The sequence below is a fragment of the Oncorhynchus keta genome, chromosome 7 (genome assembly GCF_023373465.1).
Source record: "Oncorhynchus keta strain PuntledgeMale-10-30-2019 chromosome 7, Oket_V2, whole genome shotgun sequence".
Classification (NCBI taxonomy): domain Eukaryota; kingdom Metazoa; phylum Chordata; class Actinopteri; order Salmoniformes; family Salmonidae; genus Oncorhynchus; species Oncorhynchus keta.
The window spans coordinates 48,438,053-48,460,491 of NC_068427.1; the positions used below are offsets into that span (position 1 = coordinate 48,438,053).

A 22,439-nucleotide genomic window follows, 5' to 3' on the forward strand; every position below is an offset into this window, starting at 1 on the left:
AGGGACAATTAGGAGGCCTGCGTCTTGTGACCGTAGCGTACATGTAGGTATGTACGGCAGGACCAAATCAGAGAGGTAGGTAGGAGCAAGCCCTTGTAATGCTTTGTAGGTTAGCAGTAAAACCTATGATCAAATTTTTTGGTTCTAGTCAGGATTCTAGCAGCCGCATTTAGCACTAACTGAAGTTTATTTAGTGCTTTATCCGGGTAGCCGGAAAATAGAGCATTGCAGTAGTCTAACCTAGAAGTGACAAAAGCATGGATTAATTTTTCTGCATCATTTTTGGACAGAAAGTTTCTGATTTTTGCAATGTTACGTAGATGGAAAAAAGCTGTCCTCGAAATGGTCTTGATATGTTCTTCAAAAGAGAGATCAGGGTCCAGAGTAACGCCGAGGTCCTTCACAGTTTTATTTGAGACGACTGTACAACCATTAAGATTAATTGTCAGATTCAACAGAAGATCTCTCTGTTTCTTTGGACCTAGAACAAGCATATCTGTTTTGTCCGAGTTTAATAGTAGAAAGTTTGCAGCCATCCACTTCCTTATGTCTGAAACACATGCTTCTAGCGAGGGCAATTTTGGGGCTTCACCATGTTTCATTGAAATGTACAGCTGTGTGTCATCCGCATAGCAGTGAAAGTTTACATTATGTTTTCGAATAACATCTCCAAGAGGTAAAATATATAGTGAAAAAAATAGTGGTCCTAAAACAGAACCTTGAGGAACACCGAAATTTACAGTTGATTTGTCAGAGGACAAACCATTCACAGACACAAACTGATATCTTTCTGACAGATAAGACCTAAACCAGGCCAGAACATGTCCGTGTAGACCAATTTGGGTTTCCAATCTCTCCAAAAGAATGTGGTGATTGATGGTATCAAAAGCAGCACTAAGGTCTAGGAGCACGAGGACAGATGCAGAGCCTCGGTCCGATGCCATTAAAATGTAATTTACCACCTTCACAAGTGCCGTCTCAGTGCTATGATGGGGTCAAAAAACCAGACTGAAGCATTTCGTATACATTGTTTGTCTTCAAGAAGGCAGTGAGTTGCTGCGCAACAGCCTTCTCTAAAATTTTTGCGAGGAATGGAAGATTCGATATAGGCCGATAGTTTTTTATATTTTCTGGGTCAAGGTTTGGCTTTTTCAAGAGAGGCTTTATTACTGCCACTTTTAGTGAGTTTGGTACACATCCAGTGGATAGAGAGCCGTTTATTATGTTCAACATAGGAGGGCCAAGCACAGGAAGCAGCTCTTTCAGTAGTTTAGTTGGAATAGGGTCCAGTATACAGCTTGAAGGTTTAGAGGCCATGATTATTTTCATCATTGTGTCAAGAGATATAGTACTAAAACACTTGAGCGTCTCTCTTGATCCTAGGTCCTGGCAGAGTTGTGCAGACTCAGGACAACTGAGGTTTGGAGGAACACGCAGGTTTAAAGAGGAGTCCGTAATTTGCTTTCTAATAATCATAATCTTTTCCTCAAAGAAGTTCATGAATTTATCACTGCTAAAGTGAAAGTCATCCTCTCTTGGGGAATGCTGCTTTTTAGTTAGCTTTGCCACAGTATCAAAAAGGAATTTCAGATTGTTCTTATTTTCCTCAATTAAGTTAGAAAAATAGGATGATCGGGCAGCAGTAAGGGCTCTTCGGTACTGCACGGTACCGTCCTTCCAAGCTAGTCGGAAGACTTCCAGTTTGGTGTGGCGCCATTTCCGTTCCAATTTTCTGGAAGCTTGCTTCAGAGCTCGGGTATTTTCTGTGTACCAGGGAGCTAGTTTCTTATGAGACATTTTTTTAGTTTTTAGGGGTGCAACTGCATCTAGGGTATTGCGCAAGGTTAAATTGAGATCCTCAGTTAGGTGGTTAATGGATTTTTGTCCTCTGGCGTCCTTGGGTAGGCAGAGGGAGTCTGGAAGGGCATCAAGGAATCTTTGTGTTGTCTGTGAATTTATAGCACGACTTTTGATGTTCCTTGGTTGGGGTTTGAGCAGATTATTTGTTGCAATTGCAAACGTAATAAAATGGTGGTCCGATAGTCCAGGATTATGAGGAAAAACATTAAGATCCACAACATTTATTCCATGGGACAAAACTAGGTCCAGCGTATGACTGTGACAGTGAGTGGGTCCAGAGACATGTTGGACAAAACCCACTGAGTCGATGATGGCTCCAAAAGCCTTTTGGAGTGGGTCTGTGGACTTTTCCATGTGAATATTAAAGTCACCAAAGATTAGAATATTATCTGCAATGACTACAAGGTCCGATAGGAATTCAGGGAACTCAGTGAGAAACGCTGTATATGGCCCAGGAGGCCTGTAAACAGTAGCTATAAAAAGTGATTGAGTAGGCTGCATAGATTTCATGACTAGAAGCTCAAAAGACGAAAACTTCATTTTTTTTTTTGTAAATTGAAATTTGCTATCGTAAATGTTAGCAACACCTCCGCCTTTGCGGGATGCACGGGGGATATGGTCACTAGTGTAGCCAGGAGGTGAGGCCTCATTTAAAACAGTAAATTCATCAGGCTTAAGCCATGTTTCAGTCAGGCCAATCACATCAAGATTATGATCAGTGATTAGTTCATTGACTATAATTGCCTTTGAAGTAAGGGATCTAACATTAAGTAGCCCTATTTTGAGATGTGAGGTATCATGATCTCTTTCAGTAATGACAGGAATGGAGGTGGTCTTTATCCTAGTGAGATTGCTAAGGCGAACACCGCCATGTTTAGTTTTGCCCAACCTAGGTCGAGGCACAGACACGGTCTCAATGGTGATAGCTGAGCTGACTACACTGACTATGCTAGTGGCAGACTCCACTATGCTGGCAGGCTGGCTAATAGCCTGCTGCCTGGCCTGCACCCTTTTTCATTGTGGAGCTAGAGGAGTTAGAGCCCTGTCTATGTTGGCAGATAAGATGAGAGCACCCCTCCAGCTAGGATGGAGTCCGTCACTCCTCAGCAGGTCAGGCTTGGTCCTGTTTGTGGGTGAGTCCCAGAAAGAGGGCCAATTATCTACAAATTCTATCTTTTGGGAGGGGCAGAAAACAGTTTTCAACCAGCGATTGAGTTGTGAGACTCTGCTGTAGAGCTCATCACTCCCCCTAACTGGGAGGGGGCCAGAGACAATTACTCGATGCCGACACATCTTTCTAGCTGATATGCACGCAGAAGCTATGTTGCGCTTGGTGATCTCTGACTGTTTCATCCTAACATCGTTGGTGCCGACGTGGATAACAATATCTCTATACTCTCTACAAATCAAGTCTGACATTTTAAAGCGGAAATTAGAAACTTTAGAAGCCTTTTTAAACCTTGTGTACACTACAAGTTTGCATTTTCTGCTGTACAGGAACATTTTCAGCAACAAAAGAGTGATCAAATTAAGATCCTACATCTGTACATCTTTGTCCCATCATGTATTGAAGGCAGTACAACGTTACAACTATCTTTAGACATATAGCCAGTAGGCTCACCCTCCACTGAGGTATGTGATTCATCCACCCAAACTGGGCCTATCTGATACATGAACACGATCGATGAAATCACCAGTTAGCCTATTGTACTGGCAACGATGGGCTCGTCCGCAGCAGATAATATGATATATATATGGATAATATGATATATATATATATATGGATAATATGATATATATATGGATAATATGATATATATATGGATAATATGATTTATATATGGATAATATGATTTATATATGGATAATATGATATATATATATAATATGATATATATATGGATAATATGATATATATATATATATATATGGATAATATGATATATATATGGATAATATGATATATATATGGATAATATGATATATATATGGATAATATGATATATATATGGATAATATGATATATATATGGATAATATGATATATATATGGGTAATATGATTTATATATGGATAATATGATATATATATGGATAATATGATATATATATGGGTAATATGATTTATATATGGATAATATGATATATATATATATGGATAATATGATATATATATGGATAATATGATTTATATATGGATAATATGATATATATATGGATAATATGATTTATATATGGATAATATGATATATATATATATATATATATATATATATATATATATATATATATATATATATATATATATATATATGGATAATATGATATATATATATATATATATATAATAGGATTTATATATGGATAATATGATATATATATATGGATAATATGATACATATATGGATAATATGATTTATATATGGATCATATGATTTATATATGGAAATATGATATATATATGGATAATATGATATATATATATACGGATAATATGATATGTATATATGGATAATATGATTTATATATGGATAATATGATATATATATATATAGATGGATAATATTACATTTACATTACATTTAAGTCATTTAGCAGACGCTCTTATCCAGAGCGACTTACAAATTGGTGCATTCACCTTATGACATCCAGTGGAACAGCCACTTTACAATAGTGCATCTAAATCTTTAAGGGGGGTGAGAAGGATTACTTTATCCTATCCTAGGTATTCCTTAAAGAGGTGGGGTTTCAGGTGTCTCCGGAAGGTGGTGATTGACTCCGCTGTCCTGGCGTCGTGAGGGAGTGTGTTCCACCATTGGGGAGCCAGAGCAGCGGACAGTTTTGACTGGGCTGAGCGGGAACTGTACTTCCTCAGTGGTAGGGAGGCGAGCAGGCCAGAGGTGGATGAACGCAGTGCCCTTGTTTGGGTGTAGGGCCTGATCAGAGCCTGGAGGTACTGAGGTGCCGTTCCCCTCACAGCTCCGTAGGCAAGCACCATGGTCTTGTAGCGGATGCGAGCTTCAACTGGAAGCCAGTGGAGAGAGCGGAGGAGCGGGGTGACGTGAGAGAACTTGGGAAGGTTGAACACCAGACGGGCTGCGGCGTTCTGGATGAGTTGTAGGGGTTTAATGGCACAGGCAGGGAGCCCAGCCAACAGCGAGTTGCAGTAATCCAGACGGGAGATGACAAGTGCCTGGATTAGGACCTGCGCCGTTTCCTGTGTTAGGCAGGGTCGTACTCTGCGGATGTTGTAGAGCATGAACCTACAGGAACGGGCCACCGCCTTGATGTTAGTTGAGAACGACAGGGTGTTGTCCAGGATCACGCCAAGGTTCTTAGCGCTCTGGGAGGAGGACACAATGGAGTTGTCAACCGTGATGGCGAGATCATGGAACGGGCAGTCCTTCCCCGGGAGGAAGAGCAGCTCCGTCTTGCCGAGGTTCAGCTTGAGGTGGTGATCCGTCATCCACACTGATATGTCTGCCAGACATGCAGAGATGCGATTCGCCACCTGGTCATCAGAAGGGGGAAAGGAGAAGATTAATTGTGTGTCGTCTGCATAGCAATGATAGGAGAGACCATGTGAGGTTATGACAGAGCCAAGTGACTTGGTGTATAGTGAGAATAGGAGAGGGCCTAGAACAGAGCCCTGGGGGACACCAGTGGTGAGAGCGCGTGGTGAGGAGACAGATTCTCGCCACGCCACCTGGTAGGAGCGACCTGTCAGGTAGGACGCAATCCAAGCGTGGGCCGCGCCGGAGATGCCCAACTCTGAGAGGGTGGAGAGGAGGATCTGATGGTTCACAGTATCGAAGGCAGCCGATAGGTCTAGAAGGATGAGAGCAGAGGAGAGAGAGTTAGCTTTAGCGGTGCGGAGCGCCTCCGTGATACAGAGAAGAGCAGTCTCAGTTGAATGACTAGTCTTGAAACCTGACTGATTTGGATCAAGAAGGTCATTCTGAGAGAGATAGCGGGAGAGCTGGCCAAGGACGGCACGTTCAAGAGTTTTGGAGAGAAAAGAAAGAAGGGATACTGGTCTGTAGTTGTTGACATCGGAGGGATCGAGTGTAGGTTTTTTCAGAAGGGGTGCAACTCTCGCTCTCTTGAAGACGGAAGGGACGTCGCCAGCGGTCAGGGATGAGTTGATGAGCGAGGTGAGGTAAGGGAGAAGGTCTCCGGAAATGGTCTGGAGAAGAGAGGAGGGGATAGGGTCGAGCGGGCAGGTTGTTGGGCGGCCGGCCGTCACAAGACGCGAGATTTCATCTGGAGAGAGAGGGGAGAAAGAGGTCAGAGCACAGGGTAGGGCAGTGTGAGCAGAACCAGCGGTGTCGTTTGACTTAGCAAACGAGGATCGGATGTCGTCGACCTTCTTTTCAAAATGGTTGACGAAGTCATCTGCAGAGAGGGAGGATGGGGGGGGAGGGGGAGGAGGATTCAGGAGGGAGGAGAAGGTATACCCTCCCTGTCCAGTAATATACCCTCTCTGTACAGTAATATACCCTCCCTGTCCAGTAATATACCCTCTCTGTACAGTAATATACCCTCTCTGTACAGTAATACACCCTCTCTGTACAGTAATACACCCTCTCTGTACAGTAATATACCCTCTCTGTACAGTAATATACCCTCTCTGTACAGTAATATACCCTCTCTGTACAGTAATATACCCTCTCTGTACAGTAATATACCCTCTCTGTACAGTAATATACCCTCTCTGTACAGTAATACACCCTCTCTTTACAGTAATATACCCTCTCTGTACAGTAATATACCCTCTCTGTACAGTAATACACCCTCTCTGTACAGTAATATACCCTCTCTGTACAAGCATAACCTCACCTCAAGTTTGTGATGTACAATATGTGTATCAGTGTGTGTGAATGTGCACCTGTGAAATGTGCCTTCGGAAAAAAACGTCCTCACTTTGTCTTACCTTTACACACACACACACACACACACGTTCTCACACGTTCTCTCACAGTGCCCTCTTTGTTCTGGGGTATCCGTTTTGGAAGGGATTTCTGTCAGCGGGGTATTAGATAAGTGCTGCTGAAACTCACAGGCAGATTAACATTGTCCCATTACTGAGACCCATGGGCTCTCATCCCCTGTGTGTGCGTGTGTGTGCGCGCGTGCGTGCTTGCGTGTGTGCGTGTGTGTGCGCGCGTGCGTGCTTGCGTGCGTGCGTGTGTGCGTGTGCGTGTGCGTGCGTGTGTGCGTGCGCGTGTGTGCGTGCGTGTGTGTGTGTGTGTGTGTGCATGTGCGTGCATGTGTGTGTGTGTGTGTGTGTGCATGTGTGTGCGTGTGTGTGCGTGTGTGTGCGTGTGTGCGCGTGTGTGTGTGCGTGTGTGCACGTGTGTGCACGTGTGTGCGCGTGTGTGTGCGTGTGTGTGTGCGTGCGTGTGTGTGTGCGTGTGTGTGTGCGTGTGTGTGTGCGTGCGTGCGTGCGTGCGTGCGTGCGTGCGTGCGTGCGTGTGCGCGTGCGCGTGTGCGTGTGTTTGCATGTTTGCTCCTATCCACTCAGAAAGGAACGGCCAGGAAGGACTTAATTGAACATGACAATCACCTGTTCACAGATCACAAACACACTCACATACTCATCGTTAATGATAATACTTATCAAAGTCTCAGCCGGTAAGATTTTAAGACAACTGTTTGACCCAGCCGTCCAATAATCCCCTGGTGTAGGGAGGTATTACATATCCACTATGTCTTGTTGAGGTGCACAGCGGAATTATTTATCCACTTCGTAATCAATGGTGTTGTTGTAACTTGGTAACGTATTCAGTGTTATAGTGCTCAGACTAGGGTTGTGTTCATTAGGAGGGCATAAAAGATATATAGCTATGAAAAACAAGCGTTTCTCATTGGTCATGTTCAGGACAGGTGGTACCTTTTTGTAGTAGCTCGTCAGTCTTGTTTCTTCAGTTTCGTACCAATATACAGCCCAGCTCTGCAGTAGGAAGTGTCCGCTAGTGGTCAGGTCAGACTGTTGTGTGTGTGAACAGTAACCTGTTGTTTATCTATGGCAGTAGTTCTCAAAGTGGGGGGGTCACGTGAAGAGTTTGGGGGAAACGGAATAATATATATTCAGAAAGTTTTCAAACGCCCCTTGACTTTTTTTTCCACAATTTGTTACGCTAAAGACATTTTCTAAAATGTATTAAAATTGTTTTGTTTTTTTTCTCTCATCAATCTACACAAAATACCAGATAATGACAAAGCAAAAAGCAAGTTTTTAGAAATTTTTGCAAATGTATAAAAAAATACAAAAACAGAAATATCAAATTTCAGTAAGTATTCAGACCCTCTCCTTTCCTTGGTTGAAGCACCCATGGCACCCATGGCAGCGATTACAGACTCGAGTCCTCGAGTCTCGACGCTACAAGCTTGGCACACCTGTATTTGGGGAGTTTCTCACATTCTTCTCTGCAGATCTTCTCAAGCTCTGTCAGGTTGGATGTGGAGTGTCACTGCACAGCTATTTTCAGGTCTCTCCAGAGATGTTTGATCAGGTTCAAGTCCAGTCTCTGGCTGGGCCACTCAAGGACATTCAGAGACTTGTCCCGAAGCCACTCCTACATTGTCTTGACTGTGTGCTTAGGGTCGTTGTCCTGTTGGAAGGTGAACCTTCGCCACAGTCTGAAGCCCGGAGCGTTCTGGAAGAGGTTTTCATCAATAATCTATCTGTACTTTGCTCCTTTCATCTTTCCCCCCATCCTGACTAGTCTCCCAGTCCTTGCCTCTGAAAAAAATCCCCACAGCATAATGCTGCCTCCACCCTGCTTCACCGTAGGGGTGGTGCCAGGTTTCTTCCAGATGTGACGCTTGGCATTCAGGCCAAAGAGTTCAATCTTGGTTTCATCAAACCAGAGAATATTATGTCTCATGGTCTGAGAGTCTTTAGGTGCCTTTTGGCAAACTCCAAGCGGGCTGTCATGTGCCTTTTACTGAGGATTGGCTTCCGTCTGGCCACTCTACCATAAAGGCCTGATTGGTGGAGGGCTGCAGAGATGGTTGTCCTTCTGGAAGGTTCTCCCATCTCCACAGAGGAACTCTGGAGCTCTGACAGAGTGACCATCGGGTTCTTGGTTACCTGCCTGACCAAGGCCCTTCTCCCCCGATTGTTCAGTTTGGCTGGGAGGCCAGCTTTAGGAAGAGTCTTGGTAGTTCCAAACTTCCTTCGACCTCATGGCTTGGCATGGCTTGGATTTTCTCTGACACGCATGTCTGGGTGGTTCCAAACTTCTTCCAAACTTCTTCCACTTCTTCCATTTAAGAATGTCACTGTGTTCTTGGGGACCTTCAATGCTGCAGATTTGTTTTGGTACTCGTCCCCAGATCTGTGCCTCGACACAATTCTGTCTCCGAGCTCTACGGACAATTCCTTCAACCTCATGGCTTGTTTTTTTGCTCTGACATGCACTGTCAACTGTGAACAAGAACATCTGAAGGATGATCAATAGAAACAGGATGCACCTGAGCTCAATTCCAAGTCTCATAGCAAAGGCTCTGAATACTTTAAAAAATGAAGGTACGGAGGGATGGGATGGGGGGGTGAGGGGGTTAACGGTGAAGCATCTCCAGTTCTTCCTGTTCTGTTGGGAATGTAGCCAGGCTACAGCTTGGGTTGTAGTATCTTTGAGAGAGACAGAGAGAGAGAGAGAGAGAGAGAGAGAGAGAGAGACAGAGAGAGGGAGTCTACGCCTTCACTATGGTGAATCACTAAAACAATACAGAAACACACTACGGAAAAAGAAGGAACAGCATGTCAGAAATCAGCTCAATGCAATTGAAGAATCCATAGACTCTAACCACTTCTGGGAAAATTGGAAAACACTAAACAAACAACAACACGAAGAATTATCTATCCAAAATGGAGATGTCTGGGTAAACCACTTCTCCAATCTTTTTGGTTCTATAACAAAGAACAAAGAGCAAAAACATATACATGATCAACTACAGATCTTAGAATCAACTATTAAAGACTACCAGAACCCACTGGATTCTCCAATTACATTGAATGAGTTACAGGACAAAATAAAAACCCTCCAACCCAAAAAGGCCTGTGGTGTCGATGGTATCCTCAATGAAATGATCAAATATACAGACAACAAATTCCAACTGGCTATACTAAAACTCTTTAACATCATACTTAGCTCTGGCATCTTCCCCAATATTTGGAACCAAGGACTGATCACCCCAATCCACAAAAGTGGAGACAAATTTGACCCCAATAACTACCGTGGAATATGTGTCAACAGTAACCTTGGGAAAATCCTCTGCATTATTATTAACAGCAGACTCGTACATTTCCTCAATGAAAACAATGTACTGAGCAAATGTCAAATTGGCTTTTTACCAAATTACCGTACAACAGACCATGTATTCACCCTGCACACCTTAATTGACAACCAAACAAACCAAAACAAAGGCAAAGTCTTCTCATGCTTTGTTGATTTCAAAAAAGCCTTCGACTCAATTTGGCATGAGGGTTTGCTATACAAACTGATGGAAAGTGGTGTTGGGGGTAAAACATATGACATTATAAAATCCATGTACACAAACAACAAGTGTGCGGTTAAAATTGGCAAAAAACACACACATTTCTTCACACAGGGTCGTGGGGTTAGACAGGGATGCAGCTTAAGCCCCACCCTCTTCAACATATATATCAACGAACTGGCGCGGGCACTAGAAAAGTCTGCAGCACCCGGCCTCCCCTGCTAGAATCCGAAGTCAAATGTCTGCTGTTTGCTGATGATCTGGTGCTTCTGTCACCAACCAAGGAGGGCATACAGCAGCACCTAGATCTTATGCACAGATTCTGTCAGACCTGGGCCCTGACAGTAAATCTCAGTAAGACCAAAATAATGGTGTTCCAAAAAGGTCGAGTCACCAGGACCACAAATACAAATTCCATCTCGACACTGTTGCCCTAGAGCACACAAAAACTATACATACCTTGGCCTAAACATCAGCGCCACAGGTAACTTCCACAAAGGTGTGAACGATCTGAGAGACAAGGCAAGAAGGGCATTCTATGCCATCAAAAGAAACATAAATTTCAACATACCAATTAGGATTTGGCTAAAAATACTTGAATCAGTCATAGAGCCCATTGCCCTTTATGGTTGTGAGGTCTGGGGTCCGCTCACCAACCAAGACTTCACAAAATGGGACAAACACCAAATTGAGACACTGCACGCAGAATTCTGCAAAAATATCCTCCGTGTACAACGTAAAACACCAAATAATGCATGCAGAGCAGAATTAGGCCGATACCCACTAATTATCAAAATCCAGAAAAGAGCCATTAAATTCTACAACCACCTAAAAGGAAGCGATTCACAAACCTTCCATAACAAAGCCATCACAAACAGAGAGATGAACCTGGAGAAGAGTCCCCTAAGCAAACTGGTCCTGGGGCTCTGTTCACAAACACAAACACACCCTACAGAGCCCCAGGACAACAGCACAATTAGACCCAACCAAATCATGAGAAAACAAAAAGATAATTACTTAACACATTGGAAAGAATTAACAAAAAAACAGAGCAAACTAGAATGCTATTTGGCCCTACACAGAGAGTACACAGCGGCAGAATACCTGACCACTGTGACTGACCCAAAATTAAGGAAAGCTTTGACTATGTACAGACTCAGTGAGCATAGCCTTGCTATTGAGAAAGGGCCGTAGGCAGACATGGCTCTCAAGAGAAGACAGGCTATGTGCTCACTGCCCACAAAATGAGGTGGAAACTGAGCTGCACTTCCTAACCTCCTGCCCAATGTATGACCATATTAGAGAGACATATTTCCCCCAGATCACACAGATCCACAAAGAATTCGAAAACATATCCAATTTTGAAAAACTCCCATACCTACTGGGTGAAATTCCACAGTGTGCCATCACAGCAGCAAGATTTGTGACCTGTTGCCACGAGAAAAGGGCAACCAGTGAAGAACAAACACCATTGTAAATACAACCCATATTTATGCTTATTTATTTTATCTTGTGTCCTTTAATTATTTGTACATTGTGTATATATATATATATATATATATATATATATATATATATATATATATATATATATAATATGACATTTGTAATGTCTTTACTGTTTTGAAACTGTTGTATGTGTAATGTTTACTGTTAATTTTTGTTGTTTTTCACTTTATATATTCACTTTGTATGTTGTCTACCTCACTTGCTTTGGCAATGTTAACACATGTTTCCCATGCCAATAAAGCCCTTGAATTGAATTGAATTGAATTGAATTGAGAGACAGAGACAGAGACAGAGACAGAGACAGAGAGAGAGAGAGAGAGAGAGAGAGGATCTGGAATGTAGCCAGGCTACAGCTTGGGTTGTAGTATCTTTGAGAGAGACAGAGAGAGAGAGAGAGAGAGAGAGAGAGAGAGAGAGAGAGAGAGAGAGAGAGAGAGAGACAGAGAGAGGGAGAGAGAGAGAGAGAGACAGAGACAGAGACAGAGACAGAGAGAGAGAGAGAGAGAGAGAGAGAGAGGATCTGGAATGTAGCCAGGCTACAGCTTGGGTTGTAGTATCTTTGAGAGAGACAGAGAGAGAGAGAGAGAGAGAGAGAGAGAGAGAGAGAGACAGAGAGAGAGACAGAGACAGAGACAGAGACAGAGACAGAGACAGAGAGAGAGAGAGAGAGAGAGAGAGAGAGAGAGAGGATCTGGAATGTAGCCAGGCTACAGCTTGGGTTGTAGTATCTTTGTGCTTTACTGGATCTACAAACATACATCAACGTTCTGAGGTCTCAACACAACCTTTTCTTTTGTTTTCCAAATAAATGTTACAAATTGTTTTCGTCAGCTGTTTTTTTTTATTTTTTTTTATTTATAAACACGGAAAAGTTCTAACAGCAGTATCAGGATCTTATTGTAATAGATATTTGAATATTAAAATTAGATATTCATATTTATTATAATAAATGTATATTTAAACATCTGACCAACTTGTGTTATAGTGTGGAGTGTGTAACTACTGTCTTCACTGTTATGACCCCTCTCTCTCTCTCTCATCTCTCTCATCTCTCTCCTCTCTCAGGTCCTGTGTGCACGCTACAAACGTAGACATACTATCGACCAGCCAGGAGACTCCTCCCCTTCCCCCTCGCCGCTGCCCACTGACCCAGCCATGACTCTGCCCTCAGCGGGCACATATGGCCGGGGACCTGCCTCCTACAGGAACCGGCGCTACCACCGTAACTCGTCCCGCTCCCGGACCCAAACCCTGCCCCTGCCACAGACCCAGAACCAGACCCAATGCAGGTCCAGCCAGGCCTCACAAACCTCCCTTTCCTTGGCCTGTGAAGAGGAGGAAATGGAGATGGGGGCTCGCTCTAAATCCTGGAGGACCGGTCGAACCCGCTCTCTGTTCTCCCTGCCCAGCCTGGCAGGGTTCACCGGCTCTCGCTCCCGCTCTGCCGGGTCCTCCCCCGGTACCTCACCCAGCCCTACCCACCACAGAAGCCACTCCCACTCCCTTAGCTCCTCCCTGGTCCCGCCCTTCCGTCTCAACGTGGATGCTCTGATTGGTGCGGAGGAGACGGATGTGGACACAGGGATTAAAGTGGATGCGGGCAGCATTGTTGACCTGTCGATAGTGTCTGCATACTCTAGGAGTCGCAGACCCACGCCACCACGCCCTCTCTCTGCACCTCCGCGGGACCCAACCTCCTCCCCATCCCACGCCAACGTCAAGCCCAAGGCGTCAACGCTAGGCCGCCCTCCTGTTCCCATGAGAACCAGCAGCCTGGCCTCCTCCAATAGCATACCTTCCACCCTGCAGCGGCCACGCCCCAACAGCGCTTTCTTGCCCCTGAGTGGCCAGCCTTCCTTGAGGGATCCCATCACGCGCAGCCAATTGGACAGCTCTAACAGCATTATTGGGGTGGTGTCACAGGACAGGTCTGGCAAGGAGGTCGGGGTGGAGGACGACGACCAGGAGTTCTATATCTGACCAGTTAGTGGCGCTAGAGAGACACGCCGGCCAGCAGGAAGGGACAGGGACACTGAGTGACAACACAGCTCTTTTCTGCTCTGCCACCTAGGGGCTGGTTTAAGTCAGTGCAGAGGACAGTACAGTGGCTGTAGATAGACGCTTCATTCAACTTCGTCATGAAATATTTCTCACTTTGTGTTTCTACACAGTTTCTAACTAGATGTTTGTGCTATTTGTTATTTAATCAAGTTGTGGTATAAATGTGTAGCGCTTACTGAGATGGCTTAAAAACACATTGCAGACTACTCATATTTAAAACAGAGATGTTGTGAAACCAGACCTATTGGACATAAAATAGATTTAAAACAGAGATGTTATGAAACTATTGGACATAAATTAGATTTAAAACAGAGATGTTAAGAAACTATTGGACATAAATTAGATTTAAAACAGAGATGTTAAGAAACTATTGGACATAAATTAGATTTAAAACAGAGATGTTATGAAACTATTGGACATAAATTAGATTTAAAACAGAGATGTTAAGAAACTATTGGACATAGTTCTAACAGGACACGGCAGCTATACGACAGTGGAGTTTCTGGCTCTATCTCAATTCATCTATCCTTGATTCCTCTCCTCACCTCCTTCTCAACGGTATTGGAGGAGAAGGGCCAAGGTTACTCATCTTTGACCTTCTTCTCCAATCCATTTAGCGAAAAGGGAGTTGAGGAGAGAGGATGTAAGGAATCGAGGAAACCACCAAATGATTCTGACACTTTTGGTGCAGTGGGTCCCTCTGGTGGTGATATTGTAATTGACGGCTAAACAGAATCGAGTTTAAAGTAGTAGTCGGTAATATGGGATGCTTTTGATTTTAACTGATTTCTATGTTCACCAAACTTTTTAATATTGATTAAAACATCAGATTATGTATGAATTAATAAAAATAAATACAAAAATGAATGATTTTATGTGAACAGGGTCCCTTTAAGGTGATATAACAGTGAGGCTGTGTGAACAACACACAATACAGCCTGTACTGTATTAAGGTAAGGGATGGTTTTAACACGCACTCATTATGACTTAAAGACAAAGGCTTGTTTTAGCTGAAATTACACTGCAACATGTTGGCTCTCAGTGTTGGCTGGTCCCTGTGAGGACTTTACCAGGTGTGACTCTCCTTAAGCGGCCGATGAGCCTGAACAGAGCAAATCCCACATTGCCTTTCTTCATATGGACATCATGGCGAGGTCTCCGTGAGCTCTGCAGAGGTGATGTCATCGCCGGCCAATCAGAAAAGAGAGTTGTGTAATCCATTGTTCCACGGTTCAGGTTATCCATAGTGTCTCAGGTTTTGTTGTGTGTGTGTGTGTTTCTCTGTGTCTATATTTGTCTGTGTGTCTGTGTGTGGTTCTGTGTGTGTTTGTTTCTTTCTGTGTGTGTGTTATTTTTATTTTTTTAATTGTGTGTTTGTATCTGTGTGTCAAATCAAATCACATACACATGGTTAGCAGATGTTATTCTGAGTGTAGCGAAATGCTTGTGCTTCAAGATCCGACAGTGCAGCACTATCGAACAGGTAATATCTAACAATTCCACAACAAAACCTAATTTCTAACAAATTCCACAACAAAACCTAATACACACAATCTAGTAAATGAGATGGGATGAGAATATATAAGTATAAAATATATGGATGAGCAGTGACAGAACAGCTAAGATGCAATAGATAGTAAAGAATAGATAGTGAAGGATACAGTGTACAGTATATACATGTAATATGAGACATGTAAACATTCTTAAAGTAGCATTATTAAAGTGACAAGCGTTCCATTTATTAAAGTGTGCAATTATATCAAGTCTGTAGGTAGGCAGCCGCCTCTCTGTGCTACTGGTGGCTGTTTAACAGTCTGATGGACTTGAGATAGAAGCTGTTTTTCAATCTCTCGGTCCCAGCTCTGATGCACCTGTACTGACCTCGCCTTCTGGATGATAGCGGTTTGAACAGACAGTGGCTCGGGTGGTTGTTGACCTTGATGATCTTTATGGCCTTCCTGTGACATCGGGTGGTGTAGGTGTCCTGGAGGGCAGGTAGTTTGCCCCTGGTGATGGGCGGAGCAGTTGTCGTACCAGGCGGTGATACAGCCCAACAGGATGCTCTCGATGGTGCATTTGCATTTGTTTTCGGTGATAAGCCCAGTTTTCGGGAACAAGCCTCCTGAGGTTGAAGAGGTTCTGTTGCGCTGCCTGTGTGGGTGGACCATTTCAGTTTGTCGGTGATGTGTACGCCGGGGGACTTAACTTTCCACCTTCTCAAATACTGTGGATAGGGGGGTGCTCCCTCTGCTGTTTCCTGAAGTCCACGATCATCTCCTTTGTTTTGTTGACATTGAGTGTGAGGTTATTTTTCTGACACCACACTCCGAGGGCCCTCACCTCCTCCCTGTAGGCCGCCTCATCGTTGTTGGTAATCAAGCCTACCACTGTAGTGTCGTCTGTAAACTTGATGATTGAGTTGGAGGTGTGCATGGCCACGCAGTCATGGGTGAAAAGGGAGTACAGGAGAGGGCTGAGAACGCACCCTTGTGGGGCCACCGTGTTGAGAATCAGCGGAGTGGAGATGTTGTTACTTACCCTCACCACCTGGGGGCGGCCCGTCAGAAAGTCCAGGACCCAGTTGTACAGGGCGGGGTTGAGACTCAGGGTCTCAAGCTTAGTGATGAACTTGGAGTTTGGAGGGTACTATGGTGTTGAATGCTTAGCTGTAGTCAATAAACATCGTTCTTACATAGGTATTCCTCTTGTCCAGATGGGTTAGGGCAGTGTGCAGTGTGATGGTGATTGTGTCGTCTGTGGATCTATTGGGTCAGTAAGAAAATTGGACTGGGTCTAGGGTGTCAGGTAGGGTGGAGGTGATATGATCCTTGACTAGTCTCTCAAAGCACTTCATGATGACAGAAGTGAGTCCTACGGGGTGATAGTAATTTAGTTCAGTTACCTTAGCTTTCTTGGGAATAGGAACAATGGTGGCCATCTTGAAGCATGTGGGGACAGCAGACTGGGATAGGGATTGATTGAATATGTCACACACCAACAAGCTTGTCTGTGCGTTTTCTGAGGACGCGGGATGCCAGAGCCCACAGGCTTTGGTAGCGGGCCATGTCGGTGGCACTGTTTTGTCCTCAAAGAAGTTGTTTAATTTGTCTGGGAGCAAGACGTCGTTGTCTGCGACGGGGCTGTGTTTCTCTCTCTGTGTGGGTGCGTTTCTGTGTGTGTGTGTGCATGTGTGCCCGCAAGCCATCATAATCACATTCATCACCTTTGGCTGTTTTAATCAAGACTGATTCAAGTAGGGAAAAAATGCTTCTGATGATGAACACTTCAATCGTCAATCAGTTCAATCAGCCACTGAGTTCAGCCAATCAGCCACTGAGTACAGCCCACCAGCCAATGAGTACAGCCCACCAGCCACTGAGTTCAGCCCACCAGCCACTGAGTTCAGCCCCCTAGCCACTGAGTTCAGCCCACCAGGCACTGAGTTCAGCCTACAGCCACTGAGTTCAGCCCGCCAGCCCAACTCACGTAGACCACAGGACTTGATTAAGATAAATAAAACAGTCACCAAGCATTTCAACTCCTCCAAGCCTGTCCTGCTCTACCTGCAGTATTGCAGATTGCCCCGAAGAGATACTTTTTAAAAAAGTGCTTTCCTTCCTTCCTTCCTTCCTTCCTTCCTTCCTTCCTTCCTTCCTTCCTTCCTTCCTTTCTTTCTTTCTTTCTTTCTTGCATTCTTTCTTCCTTTTTTCCTTTCTTCCTTGATATATGGCTAAGGACAGGAACAAGTACAAGAAGACCCATCAATGAAGCAAAGGGACAATATAGGAGCACGGTTGAATCCTATTTCACAGGCTCTGACACCCGCCACAAGTGGCAGGAGGCTACAGTCCTTTACGGATTAGAAAGGAAGACCCAGCCGCCCAACGATGTCTCTCTACCAGACCAACATTTCATGTTTCAACAAACAAACAACACAGAGCCATGCATGAGGGCCCCTGCTGACCTAGAGGACTGGGTGATCTCGCTATCCGAGGCCGACCTGAGTAAGGTTTTTAATCAGGTCAACACTCGTAAAAGCCTCATGACCGGACGGTGTTTCAGGGTGTGTTTTCAGAGCATGCTCAGAACAGCTGGTAGATATATACACAGTCATTTCCAACCTCTCCTTGTCCCAGTCTGTAATCCCCTCATCTCAAGATGACCACCATCATTCCTGTTCCTAAGAACTCTGAGGCTTCATGCCACAATGACTACCACCCTGTAGCACTCACATCTGTAATCATGAAGTGCTTTGAGAGGCTGGTTATGGCACACATCAACTCCAGCATCCCAGACACCCTTGCGACCCACTCTAATTTGAATACTGCCCCAACAGATTCATAGATGACGCGATCTCAATTGCAAGCAACACTGCCCTCACCCACCTAGATAAGAGGAATACCTATGTGAGAATGCTGTTCATCGACTACAGCTCAGCGTTCAACACCATAGTCTCCTCCAAGCTAAGGACCCTGAGACTGAACACCTCCCTCTGCAACTGGATCCTGGACTTCCTAACAGGCTGACCCCAGGTGGTAAGGGTAGGCAATGTCACCTCCACCACGCTGACCCTCAACACAAGACCCCACGACTGTGTGGTTACACACGATTCCAACATCAAGTTTGCTGACGACACGGTGGTGGTAGGGCCTGATCACCGGGACGATGAGGCAGCCTATAGGTAGGAGGACAGAGACCTGGTGGTAGGGCCTGATCACTGGTACGATGAGGCAGCCTATAGGGAGGAGGTCAGAGAACAAGGAGCTGTCCTGTTAGCTGACAGGGTGGGTTTCACACAGCTGAGTACTACAGCATCCTTCCCCTGTAACCAGCTACATCCTCTTGCCCCGAGCTACAGTACATAGCATGCATACCAAATGGTTCCCTATTTCCTATATAGTGCACTACTTTTGACCAGAGCTCTATGGGCCTTGTTTAAAGTAGTGCACTATATAGGGAATAGGGTTCCATAGGGCTCTGGTCTAAAGTACTGCACTATGTAGGGAATAGGGTGCCATAGGGCTCTGGTCTAAAATAGTGCACTATAAAGGGAATAAGGAGCCAAGGAGCTGATCTGATGGAAATGTATTGGTCCACCAAATAACAGTCGTGAAGATGGCGTGATGACAGTGCCTCTACCCCTTCAGAAGGTTGAAAAGCGTTGGCATCAAATCCTCAAAAAAAAATTGTTGAACATCTTCATTCCAAAATGGGCATTAATATGGAGTTGGTCCCCCCTTTGCTGCTATAACAGCCTCCACTCTTCTGGGAAGGCTTTCCACTAGATGTTGGAACATTGCTGCTATAACAGCCTCCACTCTTCTGGGAAGGCTTTCCACTAGATGTTGGAACATTGCTGCTATAACAGCCTCCACTCTTCTGGGAAGGCTTTCCACTAGATGTTGGAACATTGCTGCTATAACAGCCTCCACTCTTCTGGGAAGGCTTTCCACTAGATGTTGGAACATTGCTGCTATAACAGCCTCCACTCTTCTGGGAAGGCTTTCCACTAGATGTTGGAACATTGCTGCTATAACAGCCTCCACTCTTCTGGGAAGGCTTTCCACTAGATGTTGGAACATTGCTGCTATAACAGCCTCCACTCTTCTGGGAAGGCTTTCCACTAGATGTTGGAACATTGCTGCTATAACAGCCTCCACTCTTCTGGGAAGGCTTTCCACTAGATGTTGGAACATTGCTGCTATAACAGCCTCCACTCTTCTGGGAAGGCTTTCCACTAGATGTTGGAACATTGCTGCGGGGGACTTGCTTCCATTCAGCCACAAGAGCATTAGTGAGGTTGGGCACTGATGTTGGGCGATGAGGCCTGGCTCGCAGTCTGCGTTCCAATTCATCCAAAAGGTGTTCAGTGGGGTTGAGGTCAGGGCTCTGTGCAGGCCAGTCAAGTTCTTCAGGGTGCAAGCCAGTCACCAATCTCGACAAACCATTTCAGTATTATCTTCGCTTTGTGCACTGGGGCATTCTCATACTGAAACAAGAAAAGGCCTTTCCCAAACAGTTGCCATACAGTTGGAAGCACAGAATTGTCTAGAATGTCATTGTTATGCTGTAGCGTTAAGATAACACTTCACTAGAACTAAGGGGCCTTGCCCGAACCATGAAAAACAGCCCCAGAACATTATTCCTCCTCCACCAAACTTTACAGTTGGCACTATGCATGGGGCAGGTAGCGTTCTCCTTGCTTCCGCCAAACCCATATTCATCCATCGGACTACCAGATGGTGGCGAGCTTTACACCACTCCAGATGATACTTGGCATTGCACATGGTGATCTTAGGCTTGTGTGTGGCTGCTTGGCCATGGAAACTCATTTCATGAATCTCACGAGGAACAGTTCTTGTGCTGACATTGCTTCCAGAGGCAGTTTGTAACTTCGATAGTGAGTGTTGCAACCGAGGACAGACAATGTGTATGTGCTACACGTTTCAGCCTACCACTTTGCAGCCGTTGTTGCTCCTAGACGTTTCCACTTCACAATAACAGCACTTACAGTTGACCAGGGCAGCTCGAGCAGGGCAGAAATTTGACAAACTGTCTTGTTGGAAAGGTGGACTCCTATGACGGTGCCACGTTGAACGTCACTGAGCTCATCAGTAAAGCCATTTGACTGCCTATATTTGTCTATGGAGAATGCTTGGCTGTGTGCCAAATGTTATGTCATCTACAGGATTTGGCTGAAATTTGAAGGGGTGTCCACATACATTTGTATATATAGTGTAGCTATTCTGTATCCGGTCAAAAATCTATTACATAGACTTATCTAGATGTGGGATGCCCTCTTACCTCACTGGCCTGTGTCCCTTGCTGTGTCAGGGCTCGGCTGCCCGGGTGTGCGGGATGCATCCCCCCTCTCTCAGTGCCAGCGCCTCTGGTCTCTAATCTCGCCGGCGTGCCTGGCAGATCACTACGGCGACACCGGCTCACAGCGCTGCCGCACTCCGGGCCCACCGCGCACCGCTCCACCATGCAGCTAATCCGACCCAAAGGCCCCTGAAGTCCTGGAAATAAGCCCCAGGAGGTGAGGCACGGTGAGCTGCTCACCTCTCCACCGTCAGGGTTTTGTCTTCACGCTGTGTATATGATGTACGCTTCGTTTGGTAACGTGTGTAGCTTTTGTGTTTTGTCTTTTTGGTTTGTTTTTATGTAAAGTGTGTTCATTTGAAACGTTGTAGATTCATGTTCATTGCAATGGCCAAAGCACATAGCAGGTAACCTAGTGGTTAGAGTGTAGAGGAGGCAGGTAACCTAGTGGTTAGAGTGTAGAGGAGGCAGGTAACCTAGTGGTTAGAGTGTAGAGGAGGCAGGTAACCTAGTGGTTAGAGTGTAGAGGAGGCAGGTAACCTAGTGGTTAGAGTGTAGAGGAGGCAGGTAACCTAGTGGTTAGAGTGTAGAGGAGGCAGGTAGCCTAGTGGTTAGAGTGTAGAGGAGGCAGGTAACCTTGTGGTTAGAGTGTAGAGGAGGCAGGTAGCCTAGTGGTTAGTGTGTAGAGGAGGCAGGTAACCTAGTGGTTAGAGTGTAGAGGAGGCAGGTAACCTAGTGGTTAGGTTAGAGGAGGCAGGTAACCTAGTGGTTGTAGAGGAGGCAGGTAGCCTTGTGGTTAGAGTGTAGAGGAGGCAGGTAGCCTAGTGGTTAGAGTGGTAGAGAGGAGGCAGGTAACCTTGTGGTTAGAGTGTAGAGGAGGCAGGTAGCCTAGTGGTTAGTGTGTAGAGGAGGCAGGTAACCTAGTGGTTAGAGTGTAGAGGAGGCAGGTAACCTTGTGGTTAGAGTGTAGAGGAGGCAGGTAGCCTAGTGGTTAGAGTGTAGAGGAGGCAGGTAGCCTAGTGGTTAGAGTGTAGAGGAGGCAGGTAGCCTAGTGGTTAGAGTGTAGAGGAGGCAGGTAGCCTAGTGGTTAGAGTGTAGAGTGGGAGGCAGGTAGCCTAGTGGTTAGAGTGTAGAGGAGGCAGGTAACCTTGTGGTGGTTAGAGTGTAGAGAGGCGGCATGTAACCTAGTGGTTAGAGTGTAGAGGCGGCAGGTAACCTAGTGGTTAGAGTGTAGAGGCGGCAGGTAACCTAGTGGTTAGAGTGTAGAGGAGGCAGGTAGCCTAGTGGTTAGAGTGTAGAGGCGGCAGGTAACCTAGTGGTTAGAGTGTAGAGGCGGCAGGTAACCTAGTGGTTAGAGTGTTGAGCCAGTAACTGAATGGTTGCTGGATCAAAAAATGTGTCCCTCTGCCGCTGAGCAAGACAGTTAACCAACTGTTCCCCCGGGCGCCGAAGGCGTGGATGTCAATTAAGGCAGCCCCCGCTGCACCTCTCTGATTCAGAGGGTTAAATGCAGAAGACACATTTCAGTTGAATGCATTCAGTTGTACAACTGACTAGGTATCCCCCCCCCCCTAGGTAGCCCATGACTGTTGAATGCATTCAGCCATAGATGTGTTGCTGTTACTACTCTCTCTGTCTGTCTTACCTCACAGGGAATTACAAATTAATCATTTTACCAGATGTC

At 45.2% G+C, this 22,439-nt stretch overlaps 1 protein-coding gene across 3 annotated transcripts in view; it reads left to right on the forward strand.

Annotated features, from left to right (window-relative positions):
• Nucleotides 1-14,803, forward strand: part of LOC118381727 (protein FAM124A) — a 165,990-nt gene extending 151,187 nt beyond the window's left edge. For all 3 annotated transcript variants that reach the window (XM_052523054.1, XM_052523056.1, XM_052523055.1), the window contains exon 4: nt 12,938-14,803. In XM_052523054.1, coding sequence (XP_052379014.1) covers nt 12,938-13,852 — 915 coding nt within the window. In that variant the 3' untranslated portion in view covers nt 13,853-14,803. The remainder of the gene's footprint in view (nt 1-12,937) is intronic.
• The last annotated feature ends 7,636 nt before the right edge of the window (nt 14,804-22,439 follow it).